Source organism: Clupea harengus, chromosome 19 (genome assembly GCF_900700415.2).
Source record: "Clupea harengus chromosome 19, Ch_v2.0.2, whole genome shotgun sequence".
Classification (NCBI taxonomy): Eukaryota; Metazoa; Chordata; class Actinopteri; order Clupeiformes; family Clupeidae; genus Clupea; species Clupea harengus.
Genome location: NC_045170.1, coordinates 13,475,354 through 13,494,779, shown reverse-complemented (window position 1 = coordinate 13,494,779; position 19,426 = coordinate 13,475,354). Strand labels below are relative to the sequence as shown.

The following is a 19,426-nucleotide window of genomic DNA, read 5'->3' as shown; positions in this document are numbered from 1 at the left end:
CTATTTCTTCTGCAAGCATGGAGCTATGATGCTAGCATGCATGCTTAGCTCCACGCGATTTCTCCTTTTTTCTCAGTAACTTAACTAAGGTCACAGTCTACTGACGAAGACAAAACACAAATCAAAACACTTTCAGAAAATAAAATAAAAATTCACAACCGTACAAGTCTAGTAAAGTTTCAAGTAATCTTTAGCTCACTGAAAAAAGAACGTCTTTCTCCTAGCTGGCTTTCTTCAATCTCAACCATTCTACCTTTTCTGGAAGAACTACCTTGTTTCTCATTGGCTCTCGCAACTGTGCTCTCTTAAAGCAACAGTGCATTTTTGTATTAGTTTTGATATTCATCTTAATCTTTTAAAACATTTTAATCAGATTAAATCATGGATTTTATAACTAATATACTCAGGTAAGTTTTCATACTATTTATTCACTTATTTATGAACTGAATCATGTTTCTTTTTAACCTGGGTTACATTAGCATAGGAAAAGATGGACAATTCGAGCAGAAAGTATTGTGAGCTGTGGGAAACAAAATTCTCAGGACATATACGATTGCAAGGATTAAAGGACGACATTGTACATCATTACGGGTATTGCTAATTTCAAGCGATTCGACGAAAAGTTTCAAGCCAGTCTCCGTGCAATTCAACTCTGACAACACTTAGCAACTTAGGCTACCACCTATTTCTGAACAGGACAGAGATAACATTCCCCAACCACTACAGCAACAAAATACGGTGCTCAATGACCTATCAGTTTTAGTTAATAGTGGCCTAAGCAGTAACGGGTAAAAGCTGTTTAGGCTATTAAACATCAAATAATGAAACACATTTAGACAAGCCGATTAAGTCAGTTAGAACAACATAGTAATTTATTTGAAATAACAATTGGAACATAAACAAGCACTGAATTTCATGGATCCAGATATTTTGTTAGCACACTTCTGATTCGTCGCCCCTCTGACTCGTTGCACTCAGTGGGCCTACGCTGAGTTGGAGGCTGAAATTCTCGCTCTTGGCAAACAGCTGCGTCAATGTTTGGTTGCGCGACTGCTTCGTTTTGCAGTTCACAAAAGTTGTGTAAAACAAAACATGACATGATGACCACAGGCAAATAATCCAAATGTAAGTCCATTGGTCTCCGGAGTGCACCAAAGCGCGCCATCAAGCGCCCAAAGGCGCATTCAATTACCATTCTCGCTTTACAAATGGACAGTCCAAAGTACTGCTCCTGGGGTGTCAGTCCATCAAAGGATATGCTGGATCACCCAACAAAAACACAGGGACTGGGTTTTCTCCCTCCACAACAGCTTTTGGACATGGAGGAATGGTGCCATCTCTCAGGTGCTTGTTGATGTTGGAGTTCGCAAACACGCGAGCGTCGTGGACACTGCCAGGCCATTTCACCACCACATCAATAAATTGGTAATTGTAATCACACAGCTTGGACATTCAGTGAGTATCTGTGTTTTCTATTTATAAAATCAGAAGAATTTGAACGTGGTTGTTGAATGTCTATGTGTGTGCCATCGACAGCTCCTATGCACTGAGGTATCCCATAGTTAAGGTAAAAACGACTTGTTAGGTCCGCTACTGCAGGCTCGGTGAGTGGCAGGGTGATGTACTCTGGACCCAGGTGATACGTGATCGCTGTGCAAACCTCCCTGACAATTTTCAAGACCGTTTGACAGGCCAAGCCAAACGAGTTAGCTGTTTTGCGCATCCTGCCTTCGTCGCTCAGGTAATGCAACGTACAGGCCACCTTCTTCAGTACGTCCACTGGCTCTCTCATTAGCGTTGTCAGTCCTTCGATATGAGGGCATAAGATGATACTTAATCTTATTAGGCTCCCTCTCGACATCCTAAAATTCTCTCTCCACTCCTCGGGCAATACAATTTGGTTTTCAAATTGTCCCACCAGCTAGCTGTTCGGCCAGGTCTCACCCAGAACCGCCGCTCCATGTACGGGTTAAACCGTCTTCTCTTCCTCGTTTCATTCAGGCAGACCGAGTACAGCGCTCGCCTTCTGCGTAGGAGTAACGCGTATCTGTTCAGAAGTACTACTTGTACCTGAAGTACACTAATTAAACTGATAAATAAATTATAGAGACCGAGCAGCACATTCCGTTTATCTTCCATGTTCATCTTGACGTTATAGCTTCTCGAGCGCAAGTTACCCCTAGTGCCATAGCAACCGAACGTCATCGTATCTGAAAAGCTCCGTGGACCCCGTCCCCACTACTACTCGAAAGCGGCATTTTCAGATGTCTCCGGCCAGGGGAGCGTATTCGAAAAGCTCCGTTTTCAGTCCCTGAGGACTGTGACATCTCTGTGTGTAGTCCGGGTGTATCCCGATTTGATCTCCGTCTGGTGTTGTCAGGACGTGGTGTACGTAGGATCGCCTCCTTTTCCTGAAAGTAGTGGCTTTTAATTACAAAGGCACGAGGTGGTTCCTCATCTCCGGGCCGTTCGCGTAGGGTCCGGTGTGACCTGTCCAGTGTTGGCGGGCTGTCCAGCCCCAGCGTGACCTTTAGCAAGCCTGCAATAAAAGCTACAGGTGCTTTCTGCGTCTCCCGTCCCTCTTTCACTCCAGTGATACGGAGATTGCACCTCCTTGATCTGGCCTCATTTTTATCTGACACTGCTTTAACATCCCTTGTCAGCTGCTTAACTTGTTCCCCCAATTTAGCGATTATGTCTGAGTGCAGGGTTTCTGCAGGTTTCAACAAGTTAAATTTAAGACCTATTTCCCTTACTAACAAAGTATGAAGGATATGAAGTAAAATCAATGGTCCCAAAATTACTTGCAAAGTAAATTAATTTATTCACATTAAACTGAACATGACTACACACATAAATGCATGTACGCAAGAGTAACGTATACGTGTGTACACAAGAAATAGGCTACATTAAATTAAATCTGCCAATCCAAATAGCGTAATGTAAGACGTCTTGTCCATTCCCAACTTGAAGGTTTCAGCTCAGCTATGTCATCATTGCTTTTATAGGACTGATGTTTTGCTACCGTGTGTAAAGTCCAGAGCACCTCCGGTTTTAATGTTGGCGTAGATCCGAACGCTGTCCGGAGGTCGCTTACCGGAGTTGTAGGCGTCAAAGTTGATAGAGCAGACTGGGTCGCACTGGGTGATGCTCCCAATGAACCAGAATAAAATTGGGTGATTGCAGGTGTTTGCTGCTGGCTTTTTAGAGTGGCGTTATGTTTTTTTGACCTTCCATGCGACTTTAATGCTTTCATACCCAAAGAAGCTAATTTCAGCGTTTACAAAGTGCAGCGGGCTTCAAATGGGTTATTTTCGACAGGCTTCAACCAAACACTAAATGCACTGTTCTTGAGCCAGATCTCGTTGAACTTGCACTTACCCATATTCGAAGCAACGTTAACATAAACAATTTTAAGGCACCACGTTATCCCACAACGCACATCGCAACACACTACCTTGGCGTGCTCCGATAAATCCTGACCGGGCTGAAGTTTGCAGTGTTTTTATTGTTTCCATGTGGGTTTCGTTTGTTGTGGAGTGATCCCCAAAACACGTTAAAAGCACTGAAGTTTAAAACTTTATAAAAGTCACATATAATCCAATACATTTTTATGACCTGTCAAAATCGTAATTAAGACTTTTTATGACATTTTAAGGCCTAAAATTCGGATTATCTGATATGACATCCGATCACTGTGTCCAGCTCACGTCACTTTCTTCCTTTCATTTATGTGGGTCCAAAAAACAACACCAAAAAGAAGATTGGTAGCCATCCACGAAGCTGTGTTATTGTGTTTGCTTACTTTTTAAAACCTTTTGGAACAGTCACACATAATGGCATACCTCCGCCCACAGTTGTTGTATGTGGATTGACAAAGCAACTACATTTACACTCGTGTTCAACATGGTCACAATGCGTCCCTGTCCACTTCCAGAGGTGGTTTGGCCAGGGGCGTTTCTAGGATTCAAAGAAAGGGGGGGCTTAGCCCCAAGGGGAGTGGCATGTTTGTGTGCGGCAATTTTTCTTTTTTAAGGCCCATTTGGGGTCGCGGATATCCATTGTTTCAGACAGTTCATAGATTGGTTTAATCAGAAAGGGTGTGATTTTGCTCTGTAGTTTTGCTTGCATTCAGTATATGATAACACAAGAGACAGAATGACAGGGTCATAGTGAAATTTGACAACACAAATATACCAGCTGTGGTGAAATGACCTGTTCTGAGCACCAAAGCTGTCCTGTGGGTAGCTCTTCAGCTTAACCTGTCTGGGCCCTGTGTCTTTTTCACCTAAATCATTAGTTGCTGCAGCTGCTTGGTCTGTCTCTTCCTCTCTCTGACTCTGCCTCAGCCTCTCCTTCTGCATGACCATTTAAGATAAGTTCAAACATTGAAACATTAACTGATCGATATCCAGAAGCCAATTGTATGACTTGGCATAAAAATGTCATGTAATAATCTAGTTTAGGCTAACCCTTGGAGTAGCCTAGGCCTGACAACAAATGCCTATACATTTCTACCACAGTAGAAGAAAATAAAAAAAACTCCACTCATTCCCTTCTAGACCTGTAGACCACTAACCTTCATCACACCGGCTCCTTCAGCCCTGTCAATCTCCTGCTTCTCTCTCTCATCTGACTGGGCGGAGCTTCCACCTCTCCTAAAGAATGTTCTTATATCCATCTGGTCAATGAATTGGATGATATACCGGACAATAGCGTTATGACTTATGAGGGACACTATGACATTTAGTTTTCACTAGCATTAACTGATTATAAATAACAACATTCTATAGGGACTGATAATATTGTTTTGAAATACTAGAGAGATATATCAATGCAAAGAATAGAGAGATGTCGATAGTTATTTCTTGTGTTTCGAATTCGCTCGTTCACACTCTTGCTAACTGGTGACAGTTTCTAACAAAGTAGCAAGCTAGCTTAGTTTTCATATAGCCCACTACAATATTCGCTTTCATTTGCCTCATATCAAGTAAACCTAAAGCAGGTAACACTCGTTAACAACTACAGATAGCCACATTCTGTAACTTCTTGTACTTACAATTTCACTCCGTGCATCATTTACTTTGAAATCCTTGTCTATAATACTGGCTGTCGTTGACGAGAGACGGTACTAGTGCCCGGGGTTTATATCGTAAAGTATGATGAAAGGCTATTGGATTATAATTTGAAGGGGGAGTAAACATACAAACCAGAACGCACGCACATAAGTAGCATGTTAGAGTTATAAATAACTTGTCCATGTCAGAAACAATAGTTTAATTATTATTTATTTTTTTTAAGCCAATAATGCCAAATGATTTGGGGGGGCTGAAGAACATTTTAGGGGGCTTCAGCCCCCCCCAAAATAGGCCTAACGACGCCCCTGGGTTTGGCCGATCAGATCTCAATCCGTTGTGGGATATTTTTATGATAAGATGAACATGGACTATTGGCTTCTCTCAGTACAAAAGTCTCACATTCTGAAAAGCAGGCACAATACAGGAATAGACCATGACACATGCACCAAATAACACCAGATAAGGAATGGGGAGAGAGAGCCTCAAGAAGCCTCAAAATATCTAACACCAGGTGGAGACGGAGACAGACGTCTTTAAACTCCCACATAGACAGTAGAGGTCATACACTGCAAAAAAATCAGCCTTCAAAAACAAGGAAAAAAAGTTTACAAAAATGGGGCATATATCACTTAAAATAAGCTAAATTATCTGCCAACAGAACAGGAAGATTTGACTTACCAAGACTTTGTAAAAACAAGTAAAAATATCTAGCCTCAAAGAACCCAAATATATCTTAAAACTAGTGTGGCCAGATAAAAACAAGTACATTTGTCAAAATATTTAAGAATAATTTTCTCAATATGTAGGAAAACGTGTTTATATTCAGCAAATGCTAGCACGATCATCTTGAAATGAGGCTACATGCTAGGCAATGTATCTTGAAATCAGTACAGCTACACCAAAAACAAGTACATTTGCCTATTTACCAAAATATTTAAGAATTATTTTCTCAATATGTAGAAAAAGGTGCTTATATTCAGCAGATGCTAGCACCATCATCTTGAAATGAGTCTACATACTAGGCAATTTATCTTGAAATCAGTACAGCTACACCAAAACAAGTACATTTGCCTAAATAAAAAAAATGTAAATTATTTTCTCGAAATGTAAGAAAATGTGCTTATATTAAGCAAATGCTAGCACCATCATCTTGAAATTAGTCTACATGCTAAGCAATTTATCTTGAAATCAGTACAGCTAAACTAAAACAAGTACATTTATATACCCAACATATTTAAGAATTATTTTCTCAATATGTAGAAAAAGGTGCTTATATTCAGCAGATGCGAGCACCATCATCTTTAAATGAGGCTACATGCTAGGCAATTTATCTTGAAATCAGTAAAGCTTCACTAAAAAAAAAGTACATTTGCCTAAATACAAAAAAAATTAAGAATTGTTTTCTCAATATGTAGAAAAATGTGCTTATATTCAGCAAATGCTAGCACCATCATCTTGAAATTAGTCTACATGCTATGCAATTTATCTTGAAATCAGTACAGCTACACTAAAACAAGTACATTTGCCTATATACCCAAAATATTTAAGAATTGTTTTCTCAATATGTAGAAAAAGGTGCTTATATTCAGCAGATGCTAGCACTATCATCTTGAAATGAGTCTACATACTAGGCAATTTATCCTGAAATCAGTACAGCTACACTAAAGCAAGTACATTTGCCTAAATACAAAACAAATTAAGAATTATTTTCTAAATGTAGAAAAATGTGCTTATATTCAGCAAATGATAGCACCATCATCTTGAAATGAGGCTATATGCTAGGCAATTTATCTTGAAATCAGTAAAGCTACTCTAAAAACAAGTGCATTTGCCTAAATACAAAACAAATTAAGAATTATTTTCTCGAAATGTAGAAAAATGTATATATATTCAGCAAATGATAGCACCATCATCTTGAAATGAGGCTATATGTTAGGCAATTTATCTTGAAATCAGTACAGCTACACTTAAAACAAGTACATTTTGCGGTTTAAATTGTTTCTACAGGGGGGCGGAGCCAAGGGTGCCATGGAGTAGACGTGTTTGGCAAGAGCTCCAGAAACTTCGTTTTTAAAACCTCTTTTTTCACACTTTTTTTATTTACTTCTCAAACCCACTGATTTAAATCTGCTCAAAGAAAACATGGGGAAGAAGAAGGGCACTCTCACCTCTTCAGAAGGCGGCAACAGTCCTAGCTATGATGAGAATGAGGCAGTTGCTAACTCTGCTAACGCAACAATTCAAGACGTGCTAGCCGCCATCAGAACTCTAAGTGAAAATGTGGACAAGCGGTTTATAGAGTTAAACACCACTATCACAAGCCTGAAAGCTGACGTGTCGGATATCAACGACAGAGTGACCACTACGGAAGAAGCCACTGTCTCTCACGAGAAACGTATTGAGGATTTAGAAAGGCTATGCACTAGCCTAGCTTCCCAGTCCAAGCAACAACAAGCTAAGCTAAGTTATATGGAAGACCGCGCTCGTAGACAGAACATACGCATTGTGGGCATCAAGGAGAAAGCTGAAAATGGCAAGCTGACTGATTTTGTGTCAACACTGCTTCCCACTCTTTTAGGTGAGGAGCATTTCAGTGTGCCTATCCGAATTGACAATGCATTTCGAAGCTCAAAAATCAGGATGGACCGTAAGCCTCGACCCATCACAGTGAGATTCCATCATTTGGCGGTTAAAGAACTTGTGATGAAGCTAGCTAGAGAAAGCTCCGGGCTACGATATGACAACTCTCCAGTGCTCATCTACCCAGATCTGCCGGCTGACATCCTTCAAAAGCGTCAACAATTTACGGCCATTAAAGAGAAGTCAAGGAAGATACGGTATGGATTTCGTCACCCAGCTAAATTCATCATCACTGTTGGAGACTGCACTGAAACTTTTAACTCTCCTGAAAACGCCAACACATTTCTAACGGAAAGAGTGACTGACTGGGATCTGCATAGAAATACGGCAGATGACTAGCCTGACGATGTCATACTCATAATTCTAGTCAGAATATGAGTCTGATATCGCTCCATTGGGCTGTGATTATGGGGCGTGTTTCAACCGAACCAGGAGAAAAAATGCCTCTTCGCTCAATTGGTTACCTACAACCAATCAGAACAACGTAGTATGTGACCAGGGGCAGCTGATACATTACACTTTTACCGGATCCCGTAGGAAGGAAGGCAAAAACATCTTTTCGATTGACAAATGCCTTAATCGCGTTTCTCTGTTCCTCTTTCAAAATGAATGCACTGTCAATGTCTAAATGGACTCGAATCTATACATTTCAGCTCTCCAGCGGCAGCCATGTTTGTTGAAAACGAATTCAACTCGTGTGTTGGTGACGTGGTTGGTTACGTTACTGTTGATCATCTGTCCATCATCGTATAAAGCCCGCCTTAACAATTTGATTGGTACGGCCGATATCGAGCCGCAGATAATTTCTCCTCAATGGAGTAATGCCAGACCGAACTTCCCAACCAAAAACATTGTGGGCGGGGCTAAATTCGGTCTGGTATCCAGGCTAGCAGATGACGACACTGTTTGACATTTATGAGCAAGTCTGCCGCCATACGGTAATGTTTAATGGTTTAATGGACTCCCTACTTAGTTTTGCATAGGTTTGATAAGACTGATTAACACTTTAACAGCCTGCTACTTTGGTAGTTAAGGGCTTTTTTTTCTTTTCTTGTTTGTTGAGCATCACTGATACTTGAAATGTGAGGTTTATTTTGAATTGACTTACTTAATGCTACCAGAAGTTTACTGGATCTGCTATATGATGGAACGTGAGTTCGCGATTTCGTTCGTTGCTAACGTTAACCTTGAGAAGATGGGATTTGACGGGGGGAGGGGGAGGTTAGACGAGAATGTTCCTTTCTCGTATTAGTAGTGTTTTTATTTAGTTTTTATTTTATTTTCTATAGCACATACATGTTAGTGATTGTTACGGTCTTTGAGTATTCACTTGTGTCACCACAGAGTAATGTTAGATCCAGATAGGCGTAATATAGGAGCAGTCAGGCTAGTCAGTTGGAACGTGAGGGGCATGAACACTCCCATTAAAAGGGGAAAGGTTTTTGCGCACTTGAAATCACTTAAAGCAGATATATGCTTCCTCCAGGAAACGCATATAAAAAAAAGTGCAGCAAAGGTTCTAAGGCTACGATGGGCATCACAGATATTTCAGTCTAATCTTTCAGTCAAGGCAAGAGGGGTTGCTATCCTTATACATAAAAAAGCTAAATTTCAACATGAGCAAACAATTACCGACCAGAACGGTAGATATTTAATTGTTAGAGGTTTACTGAACGAAATACCAGTAACACTGATTAATGTGTATGGCCCTAACTTCGATGACCCAGGCTTCTTCCAAGCCCTCTTTAGGGTAATACCCAATCTCTCTGGGTCTAAGGTGATTATAGGGGGTGATTTTAACTGTGTAATGGACCCATTGACAGACAGACAACAACCACAGTTATATAAATCCAAAAGTAGCTTGACTCTTAACAGCTTAATGCAGGGCTACAACCTTGTAGATGTCTGGCGATTGCTTAATCCCTCAAAAAAAGACTTCTCATTTTTCTCATCAGTACACAAAACTTATTCAAGGATAGATTATTTTCTTTTAGATTCCACCTTACTCTCCACTGTCTCTGACTCTCGTTATCACAACATTGTTATATCCAATCATTCCCCTGTTTCAGTAGATCTTCAACTTAACTCAGAGAAGGGGAACTACAGCTGGCGGCTAAATAATTCTCTTTTAAAGGATCAGGGTTTCTGCAAATACATTACTGAGAAAATTTCAATGTACATTAAAACAAATGACAGTGGTGATGTTAAAGACTCCACTCTATGGGAAGCCCTGAAGGCGGTTATTAGGGGGGACATAATATCATATGAGACAGCTGAAAGAAAGCGTACAAGAAGTAAGTTAGTGGAAATACAAAACAGTCTCACAAATCTAGAAAACCGTTACAAGATTGCCCCCGACGCTGAATTGCTAAACAGGATTGTGGCTCTAAGATATGAGTATAATGACCTGCTTTCAAAAGATGTTATCAAGTTACTGACACACATGAGACAGAAACACTTTGAACTGGGGGAGAAACCACACAATTTACTTGCCAGGCAACTAAGACAAATGCAGTCCTCCATGGCTATATTTCAAATTAAAACTAGCTCAGGTCGTATACTAACTAATCCCAAAATGATAAATGACAGATTCAGGGAATTCTACTCACAAGTGTATAAGTCACAAGGCAATGTAGACAAAGAAAAATTAAAAGAGTTTTTTGCTAGACTGCAGTTGCCACAGCTTACTGAGGAGGCCATCAGTGCACTAGATGCTGACCTTAACTTAAAATAACTCAATGAAGCTATTTCATCGTTTCCAAGCAACAAGGCCGCAGGGCCGGATGGCTTCAGCATGGATTTCTTTAAAAAATGTAGGGAGGAGCTAACACCCTTGCTGTTGCGTATGTTTAACCACTCTAAGGAAGCTACAGTACTTCCACCCACATTATATAACGCCAGCATCACTGTTATTCCAAAACCTGGTCGTGATCCCCTATTAGCTTCCTCCTACCGTCCAATCTCACTGCTACCATCGGAAACTAAGATCATAGGGAAGATTCTTGCAGACAGGTTGAAGAAACATATATGTAGTGTCGTGCACCCAGATCAGACTGGATTTATGCCAGGGAGACAACTGCATTTTAATTTGCGCCGCCTTTTCAATATCTTGTATAGTAAACACTCTGCAGAGGCAGTTATTATTTCCTTAGATGCACAGCGTGCATTTGACCAGGTTGAGTGGCCTTACATGCAGGAGGCACTAGAACAATTTGGGTTTGGGTCTACGTTCAGGCAATGGGTGAAGATAATATATGCTCAACCCACAGCCTCTGTCATAACCAACCAAACAGCTTCCCCACCTCTCCAAATTTATAGGGGAACCCGACAGGGCTGCCCCCTGTCACCATTCCTTTTTGCCATCCTCATAGAGCCGCTAGCTATCAGCATTAGACAAAGTGCCAATATTTCCCCTATAGCTGTCAATGGAACTACACACCATCTTTCCCTGTATGCAGATGATATGCTTTTGTATATCTCTTCGCCACAGACGTCAATTCCACCACTCTTGCAATTAATAGAATGGTTTGGGTCTCTTTCTGGATTCACTGTGAACCTTGATAAAAGTGAAGTGATGCCCATCACAGATAAATACAGTAAGGAGTTCCTTGAAAGCATACCCTTCAAAAAAGCTTATACCTACTTCACATATCTTGGTATTATTGTGACGAAGAATCCAAATGACCTGTTAAAAACAAACTGGCAAAAGCGGATTGACAAACTTAAACAAAATATTGACTTCTGGAAATCCCTCCCTATCTCTTTGGTTTGGAGGATTAATGCAATTAAGATGGTTGCGCTGCCTCAATTTCTTTTTCTTTTCCAAGGAATCCCATTCTATATACCTCAATCATACTTTAAGCAGTTAGATTCAATAATAATACCCTTCATATGGAGCTATAAAACAGTGCGTATAGCAAAAAAACATCTGTGTAAGCCAAAAATGGAGGGAGGCTTTGGTCTTCCTCTTTTCAAACTCTATCACTGGGCCACTCAACTGTCCATCATAGCTTGGTGGAAGAACAGCCCTCCAGCTGACTCAGATGATTGTCCAGCCTGGTTAACACTGGAACGCTCCTTATGCAGGAGCACTTCACTCCCAGCCCTGTTGAATAGCCCCACCAAAGTAAACAAAACAGCCTACAGTGGCAGTTCTATCATAGCCAGCACTCTGAAAATATGGAGTCATATCAAACGGTACATAAAAGCACCTGCTACTTATTTGGACAGCCCAATATGCAATAATCATGCCTTTACCCCTGGCATGAGCGACTTTGTTTTTGTGATGTGGCAAGAGAGAGGGATATGTGACTTAAATTCACTATACATAGAGGGTATCTTTGCTTCTTTTGCTCAGCTCCAGAGTTTGTATTCAATTCCAGCTTCCAATCTGTTCAGATACTTTCAAATACGTGAATTCACCAAAAAACACATATCCAGTTATCCAAACAAACCCTGCCATGAAACTCTAAATTTAATCAACAGATTTGACCCCCTCTGGAAAGGGGCGGTCTCATATTTCTATCAAACTTTGCTTGAGCGTACACCTAAAGATTCCTCTGCTCACAGACAGGCATGGGCCAGTGAGTTAAATGAAGAGATAGGTGAGGGGTTCTGGGAACAATGGCCCTCATTCTCGAACATTTTCTGAAGTTTCTTCTGAAATGTTTCTTACGGGCTTCGGAAAAACAACGTAAGCAAAAGACATCCGCCAAATTCATGCACGCTTGAAAATGTGGTCCTACGCAGCAGAAGTTTTCTGGGCTGTGCTCCCCCGGAAGAGTTTTCTTAAATTGAAAGCGCGTTCTCGTGCTCCTGAATTTGCATACATACACGCCCTGCCAGCTCCTTATAAGGGCACGCAACCGTAGTGACGTGTGCAGTCGGAATCGACCGAATCTACACGAAAGCAACTCGTAAACGAGTCATGTCAAAGTGGAAAGCGATCACCGTCGAGTAAACGCAGATCTAACTTCAACTATATATGTCTATGACTTGAACGGTGCAGAGATGGACTGTTGCAGGATGTAGATGTGTCCATTCTATTCCACTATAGCTATATCAACGTGATTGAGTTTAGTGCTTATTTATTTATTCACTTACATTTGCAGTGTTCGTGTACATTACATTTAGTCATTTAGCAGACACTTTTGTCCAAAGCAACGTACAAGGGATAGAACAGTCAAGCTACGAGCAATAGAGACCTAGTGTAACAATAAATACTACTTTACATAAGAAATAGAAAAACGAAATAGGAAATAAAAATGAAGTGCAGGAATGTAACTGCTATAAGTGCAAGTTAAGCACTAGTCGAAGTGCCAGTTAGGAAGGGAGGTGCTCTCTGAAGAGTTGGGTCTTCAAAAGCTTCTTAAAGGTAGAGAGGGACGCGCCTGCTCTGGTAGTGCTAGGCAGTTCGTTCCACCAACGTGGAACTACTTCAAAATTCTGGATTGCCGTACTTGCACAGACGGCAGTGCCAAACGACGCTCACTAGACGAGCGCAGCATTCCGGTGTAGTCCTTTTATTTATTTTATGACATCACGGTGCCTCGTAGAATCATGACTATAGGCCTACATGTGAAACGTAATTGTTAATGATACTTTAATCCGAGGATCTGTAGAGTTGATGTGAACGCAATCACCAACGATTTCTCACAAATTCATTAACACGGAGAGTTTTCTTAAATGCGATTCCTCAAAAAACCACAAGATGGCCCACGGGGCCATCTTGTGGTTTTTTAAGGAATCGCATTTGAGAAAACTCTGGCCGAGTTACGACTGCTATTTCGAGTTCGGAAAGTCTTCTGAAGTTCAGAGCAAATCCCAGATGAGAAAACTTTCATGAATGCCAAATGTTGTCCTAAATCCAATTCAGAAGAAATTCCTCTTAAATTCCTCTTAAATTCTTCTTAACTGCGTTCGAGAATGAGGCCCAATGTCTGGCAAACATAAGTGATTGTTCAGTTAATGTCCGACATAACTTGATACAGTTTAAGACATTACACCGGTTGTACTATTGCAGGACCAAGATACATAAGTTTGACCCATCGACATCCCCACTTTGTAACAGATGTAAGATTTCTGAAGGAACACTTGCTCATACTCTTTGGTCTTGTACAAAGTTGTCATCTTACTGGTTTGATATTTTGCAATGCTTCTCTAAAGCCTTTAAGAAGAATCTGAAACCAGATCCATTGGTTGCGATCTTAGGAGGGACAGGGGCTCTACTTTTGGCTAATACATATGAAGCTCAAGCTGTTTCTTTAGGTATGGTTGTGGCGAAAAAAATGATTCTGCTTATGTGGAAAAGTGACTCGGCACCAAGTTATGAAATGTGGCTAAGAGAAATGGGGAATGTACTTAGCCTCGAAAAGATCAGATATCACAACAATGATAAACTGAAATACTATAATAAGATCTGGGACCCTCTACTGTTGCACATAAAGGGCCATGACTGACTCCTAATACTGTAAACCCCGATCAATGTTTTCTTTTGGATGTTTCTTTTTTATTTTATATACTCTGTATTGAACTACATTATATTCATGACCGTGATGACTGTTTTGTAAATATGTGCTATGTTCAGTCCATAACAAGAAGGAAAATAAAAAATATATTAAAAAAAAAAACAAGTACATTTGCCTAGATGCCCAAAATATATAAGAATTATTTTCTCAAAATGTTGGAAAATGTGCTTATATTCAGCAAATGCTAGCACCATCATCTTGAAATAAGGCTATATGTTAGGCAATTTATCTTGAAATCAGTAAAGCTACACTAAAAATAAGTACATTTGCCTAGATACTGTAAGAATTATTTTCTCAATATCTAGGACAATTTCCTTTACTCAGATAGGACAGTAGAGAGAAACAGGAAGCGAGCTGGAGGGAGGGATCGAGAAATGACCGCAAGTCGGACTCGAACCTGAACTCTGACCTGAAAACTGAGAGGTGTTCTATGGTCCATTACCTGTAAGAGGGAAGCCAAAGTGATTGACTGGGTAAGCTGCTGGTTGGTTGAACCTGTAGCGCTGTTGCAGCATGAATGGCAGGGATAAGAGGCCTCACCTGATGGTAGTGCAAAGCTGCCGACCGGGAGGAATGACCCTCTCTCAGAGCTGCCGATCGGAGGACTAGGCTGCCGTGGGCCACCCTCGATACCAACTGAATCCTGCAGGAAAGGGGAGGACCATTTGTGCACTTTTTTGAGTCGAGTGTCGAGTAGCTAGCTGACAAAGTGGATAGTGGAATAAGTCACCGAATAAGGAACGGTGATGGGCAGAAACATTCATGCGCAAACAAATTTGTTTTTGATATTCCCTGCAGGAAGATTTTGTGTTTGTTGTCAGATCTAGCCGGGGTTCTCCTGCACTACTTCCGTGATGCCGACACATGAGGAAGTGATGAACAGAGAAAGTGGAAGTTTTTTTGGCCAGGAAGGGCTCACAGGTAACAGACATGTATCTACTTTCCTTTTTTTGGTTATGTAACCCCACTAAGGTCACTATTCCCCTGTGTTCTGGTTCTTAATTCCAAAGGAATGAATAAATGAGGAGGGAGGAGTGAGTGGAGTGGAGGAGACTGCGTACAAAATATATCACTTTAATAAATAACTCGATGAGTTAGATGGTATACCTACACAAAGCAGGCAGTAAAAGTGAGAATTGACAGATATCTGTAACTGATAGTGACTGTAGGCTATTCACTGATAAACAAATAATAAAGGAAAATAAGTACAGCCCCGTTCAGGGCAGACATTAAGGGCAAGAGTGAGTATAGGTCAGCCGCGGCTAAAGCCCACCCCAGAGGTAAAACTACCTAAAGGATTTATACCAAGTAGCCAATCTTGAAGCTATGCCAAAATACATCAAACCAACGGCAAGTCACAATGGCTATTCACTACGCACCAGCAGGAGCCGACGGAATCTAGGCACTACACCCCAACCCACAAACTACCCACTACTGCCCCTAGTGGCAGGCGTCACACAGCACACACAAAAAGTAAGGGGCTAAGGATTCCACTCTAAGGATTCCACTCTAAGATAGCCCCAGCTACAGCTGACCCAAAGGAATGAAAGAAAAGAAAGTTAAACTCGCCAAGACACAAACAAATAAATTGGAGGTGGTTTTACATCCCAAAAGCCAGCCACAGTATACAGGCTACCTCACTAAGTTAGCTAGGAGTTCAGTGTAGCTCAATACAAATGTTTGTCTAGTCACAATTAGCTATGAGAAAAACAGTGGTTACATAGGGTTCCTAGAACCAAAGGATAAACAGAGCTATAATCAGTTTCAGGTACATATTGTATTCAGATAACCATTACACTTCAATCACATTCATTATACACAGTAAAACATAAACACATTTAATATAAACAGTGGTTCTATTGAAATGCATCCCAAGTGCCTCGTAAAAATGATAAAAGTCCTGCGCGTGCGATGTTAAGATGCCATTCCCTGTGTTCCAATGCGCCGTAGGTATGGAAGCAACAACCAACGCAATGCTAATCAGATGTATTGCAATGAGTCTGATGTCACGGCATACACAACAGTGCAAACTATCTATACTAGCCTACTGCTATGGGCAACCCCTCCCACCCGTCACCGTTATATACATTCTTTTCTCTTTTCTCTTTCCCTTTCCATGTTAGAGTTTGTAGACAGGGTCCGTCTTTATGGAGGGAGGGACAGGGCTATAGGGAGTACTGGACAGTCTAAGACTCTTTGTTATGTGTGGGGTTGATTGGTTGGGGGTTTAGACTGACACGTGTGGTATTTGATCCTACCTTCTTGCTCCCATATTGCAGTGATTTGCTCCAGTCTGTATAAGAGGTGGGTTTTTCGTACATGACTCTGCGTGGAACTGTCCCCTGTCCCACGTTGTCTAAATTTGTCAATAAAGAGTATTAACTGTCTTGAAATCTGATTCGGTTTTGTGTTGTGTGGCCTGGGATTCCTTGGTGCGATTGAGAGGTCTCTGGCTGGCGGTTGGTGACAGTTGTGCTGTAGGCATTGCTCAGTGTCAAATCAGAAGGGTATGATTAATATTTATTAGGTTTATATGTGGTCAACTAAAGCAATTACTGATATTATTGATGAATTATGAGTGATTTCAGGATTTTTTTTGCAATAATTGTAGCTTTACTGTTGTGATCTCAAATGATTTGTTAAATATGAAATGCTTATATCAAATCCTTACACATAGATAATTACACTAAGGAAGTAACTTACTTACTTACTTACTTACTTACTAATACACCAACCATGCCAGAGATTGTAATGCAATGTGTTTTTATTTGCCAGTTAATTACATACAACAAGTGATTTAAACAAGTATTACTACAACATTTACAGAACACAATCAAAACAATTGTAAGTTTGATTCCATTTAATACAGACAAAATTATGTCAATGTCTTCTCTCAGTGTGACTGTTTCATGTGCCAGTTTATTGTGCCTGAGGATCTTTACACGTCACTGGGGAATGGAAAAAGGAAATATATCATATTGCCATCAAAACAGTAAGAATATCTGGTGATGAATAGGGTTTTTGGTATCCAACTCACCAGCTTGGGAAGTCAGGTGCTCTCCAGGTGTCCATCCACTTCCTGACGGATTTGCTGTCAATGGTGATGCTGGCATCTCCAGTGAGTTTCCCACAAGCTCCGCAAACTTTGTCAGCAAAGTGGTCACTCACAGTCACAGTGATCTCCTGTGTCACGCTGTAGGTCACACGCAGGGCTGACACCTTCTCAATAACCACTGTCTTCTCAGAGATTTTCACTGATATCTCGTTTTTAAGCAGGCTGGGTAGGGTGACCCTCCTGCCATTGATCTACAAGAAAAAATTATAAAAAAAAAGCTTAAAACATGGGTGTGTTGGCACTGAGGGAAAAAAAACAAGCATTTTGAAGCTTAATTATTTCATAGATCAACAGACAAATAGTAGTCACCCAGGTCTCATGCTTGCTGTTTATGATGATGACCAGGTCCTCAAAGAAGATGTCGACTGCCGCAACTCGTTTGAGGCCATTGTGCCCACATTCCTCAAGCTGCACCACCACACGGAACCACTCCTCCACCAGAGCTCCATCACACACTTTCACAATCTCAAAAGCCCCCATTACATCAATGGTGCCCCCCTTCCCACCAAACATGGTGAGGTCTCCACTGGCTGCGACTGAGCACTGATGGACTTTGGGGTAGCACTTGCGGACACCGTCCTTCACCTTGCAGACTTCATCGCTGTTGCAGTGGACATGTTCTCGCTTCATCGTGCCAGAGGGCAGACAGGTGTAGCGCTCACTGCAGTCCTCGTTGATCGAAGACTCGCCAATCTGAGGGAGAGAGAGTGATCACCTGAGTATGTGTTCATCTAGTCCAGTGTTGAGATGATCAACGAGATGATTAACACAGCCCCTTTGCAGTAAGCACGTCATCATCTCACCTTGTAGGTTCGTCCGTCGTAGTAGCAGCCGCACTCATCCCATTTAATGCAGCCTGTCCCGTTGAAGTAAGAATCAGAGTCACAGGCACATCCCTCTGCACAGGTAACGGGGCAGCTGACGATACTTGTGAGGCCAGGACAGGGTGCGTCACAGGTCTGGGCACAGATTTGATAGTGGCTGTTGGCAGGGCATGACAAGGCTGAAAAAGAAGATGTGGAGTTGATTTAAGCTCCATGGAAGGTTACAGAAATAATTACAAGTATCAACCAATACATTTAAATTTAGACACTTACGACAGAAGGTTGGGGTCCTCCAGTCTTTAATGGCAACTCCAAAGTCCTGGCAGTCAGACACATATGCAGCAATGCTGTGGCAGAGCATGTTGCGGTCTCCCTCACCCATGCAAACGTCATAAACACAATCTCTGAAATAGGACTCAGGATTAATGACACTGAGGCAGGCAGCAAAGGGGCCACTTGGATTTCTGATGATGCTGCAGTCGGCCTCAAAGATGCGTTTCTTATCTTCAGCACACTTGGGGCAAAAGTCACCGGTGCAGCCATCGTCACACACCAAACCCTGCACAGCTTCCTTCCAGGCCGCACCGAAGTCCCTGATGCTTTTTGTCTCTCTACCATCTGGCAGTTGGTAATCATCATTCTTGTTGCCGTTGAAATTGCCACACAGACCACAGGTCTTGCCATGATATGAAGCAGGAACAGTTATGGTGACGCGGTATACAAGGTCGTATGTCACTTTCAGGCCAAAGTCAGTTTTGATAAGGACATGTGTGCCATCTTGATAAACTGTCACCTGGCCATCATTCAGATTGAATGGCAAATTCACAAGTACACCATCCACCTTCAAATGAAATGATGAATACATAAATCAATTACATAGTCAGAAAGAGACAACAACAATAAACTTGTGATGTTTTTAGCAATTTAAGAAATATTGATATTTAAAGTTTTGGCACACAATTTGTCTTAAATTAGACACAATTTTCTTAGCATTAGAAAACAACCTCTTTAGAAGTTAGTTGTCACCTTACCATGACCACTCCGAGTTGGTTCTTCCTCAGCACCAATGTTTGTCCGTAAACCTCCACGGCCACTGCCTTGGCCACTGAAAACTTTGGATTATTATTCCACTTCTCGTTCTCCACCACCACTGAGAATGGCTGGAGGTGTGTGCCCTCAATGTGGCAGGCCTTGGCAGCAGAGTAAGTGCAGGTGCCTTGGAAGGAGTAGGTGTGCTTGTCA

The 19,426-nt window shown here is 41.4% G+C and overlaps 1 protein-coding gene across 1 annotated transcript; it reads right to left on the bottom strand.

Annotated features, from left to right (window-relative positions):
• Nucleotides 1-17,567: 17,567 nt before the first annotated feature.
• LOC122133803 (IgGFc-binding protein-like) lies at nt 17,568-18,784 on the bottom strand. The gene is made up of 2 exons (XM_042710662.1): nt 18,458-18,784; nt 17,568-18,363 (listed from the first exon to the last, which is right to left on the bottom strand). The coding sequence occupies exons 1-2, from the start codon at nt 18,564-18,566 to the stop codon at nt 18,155-18,157; spliced, it is 318 nt and encodes a 105-aa protein (XP_042566596.1). The 5' UTR covers nt 18,567-18,784; the 3' UTR covers nt 17,568-18,154.
• Between the last annotated feature and the right edge of the window lie 642 nt (nt 18,785-19,426).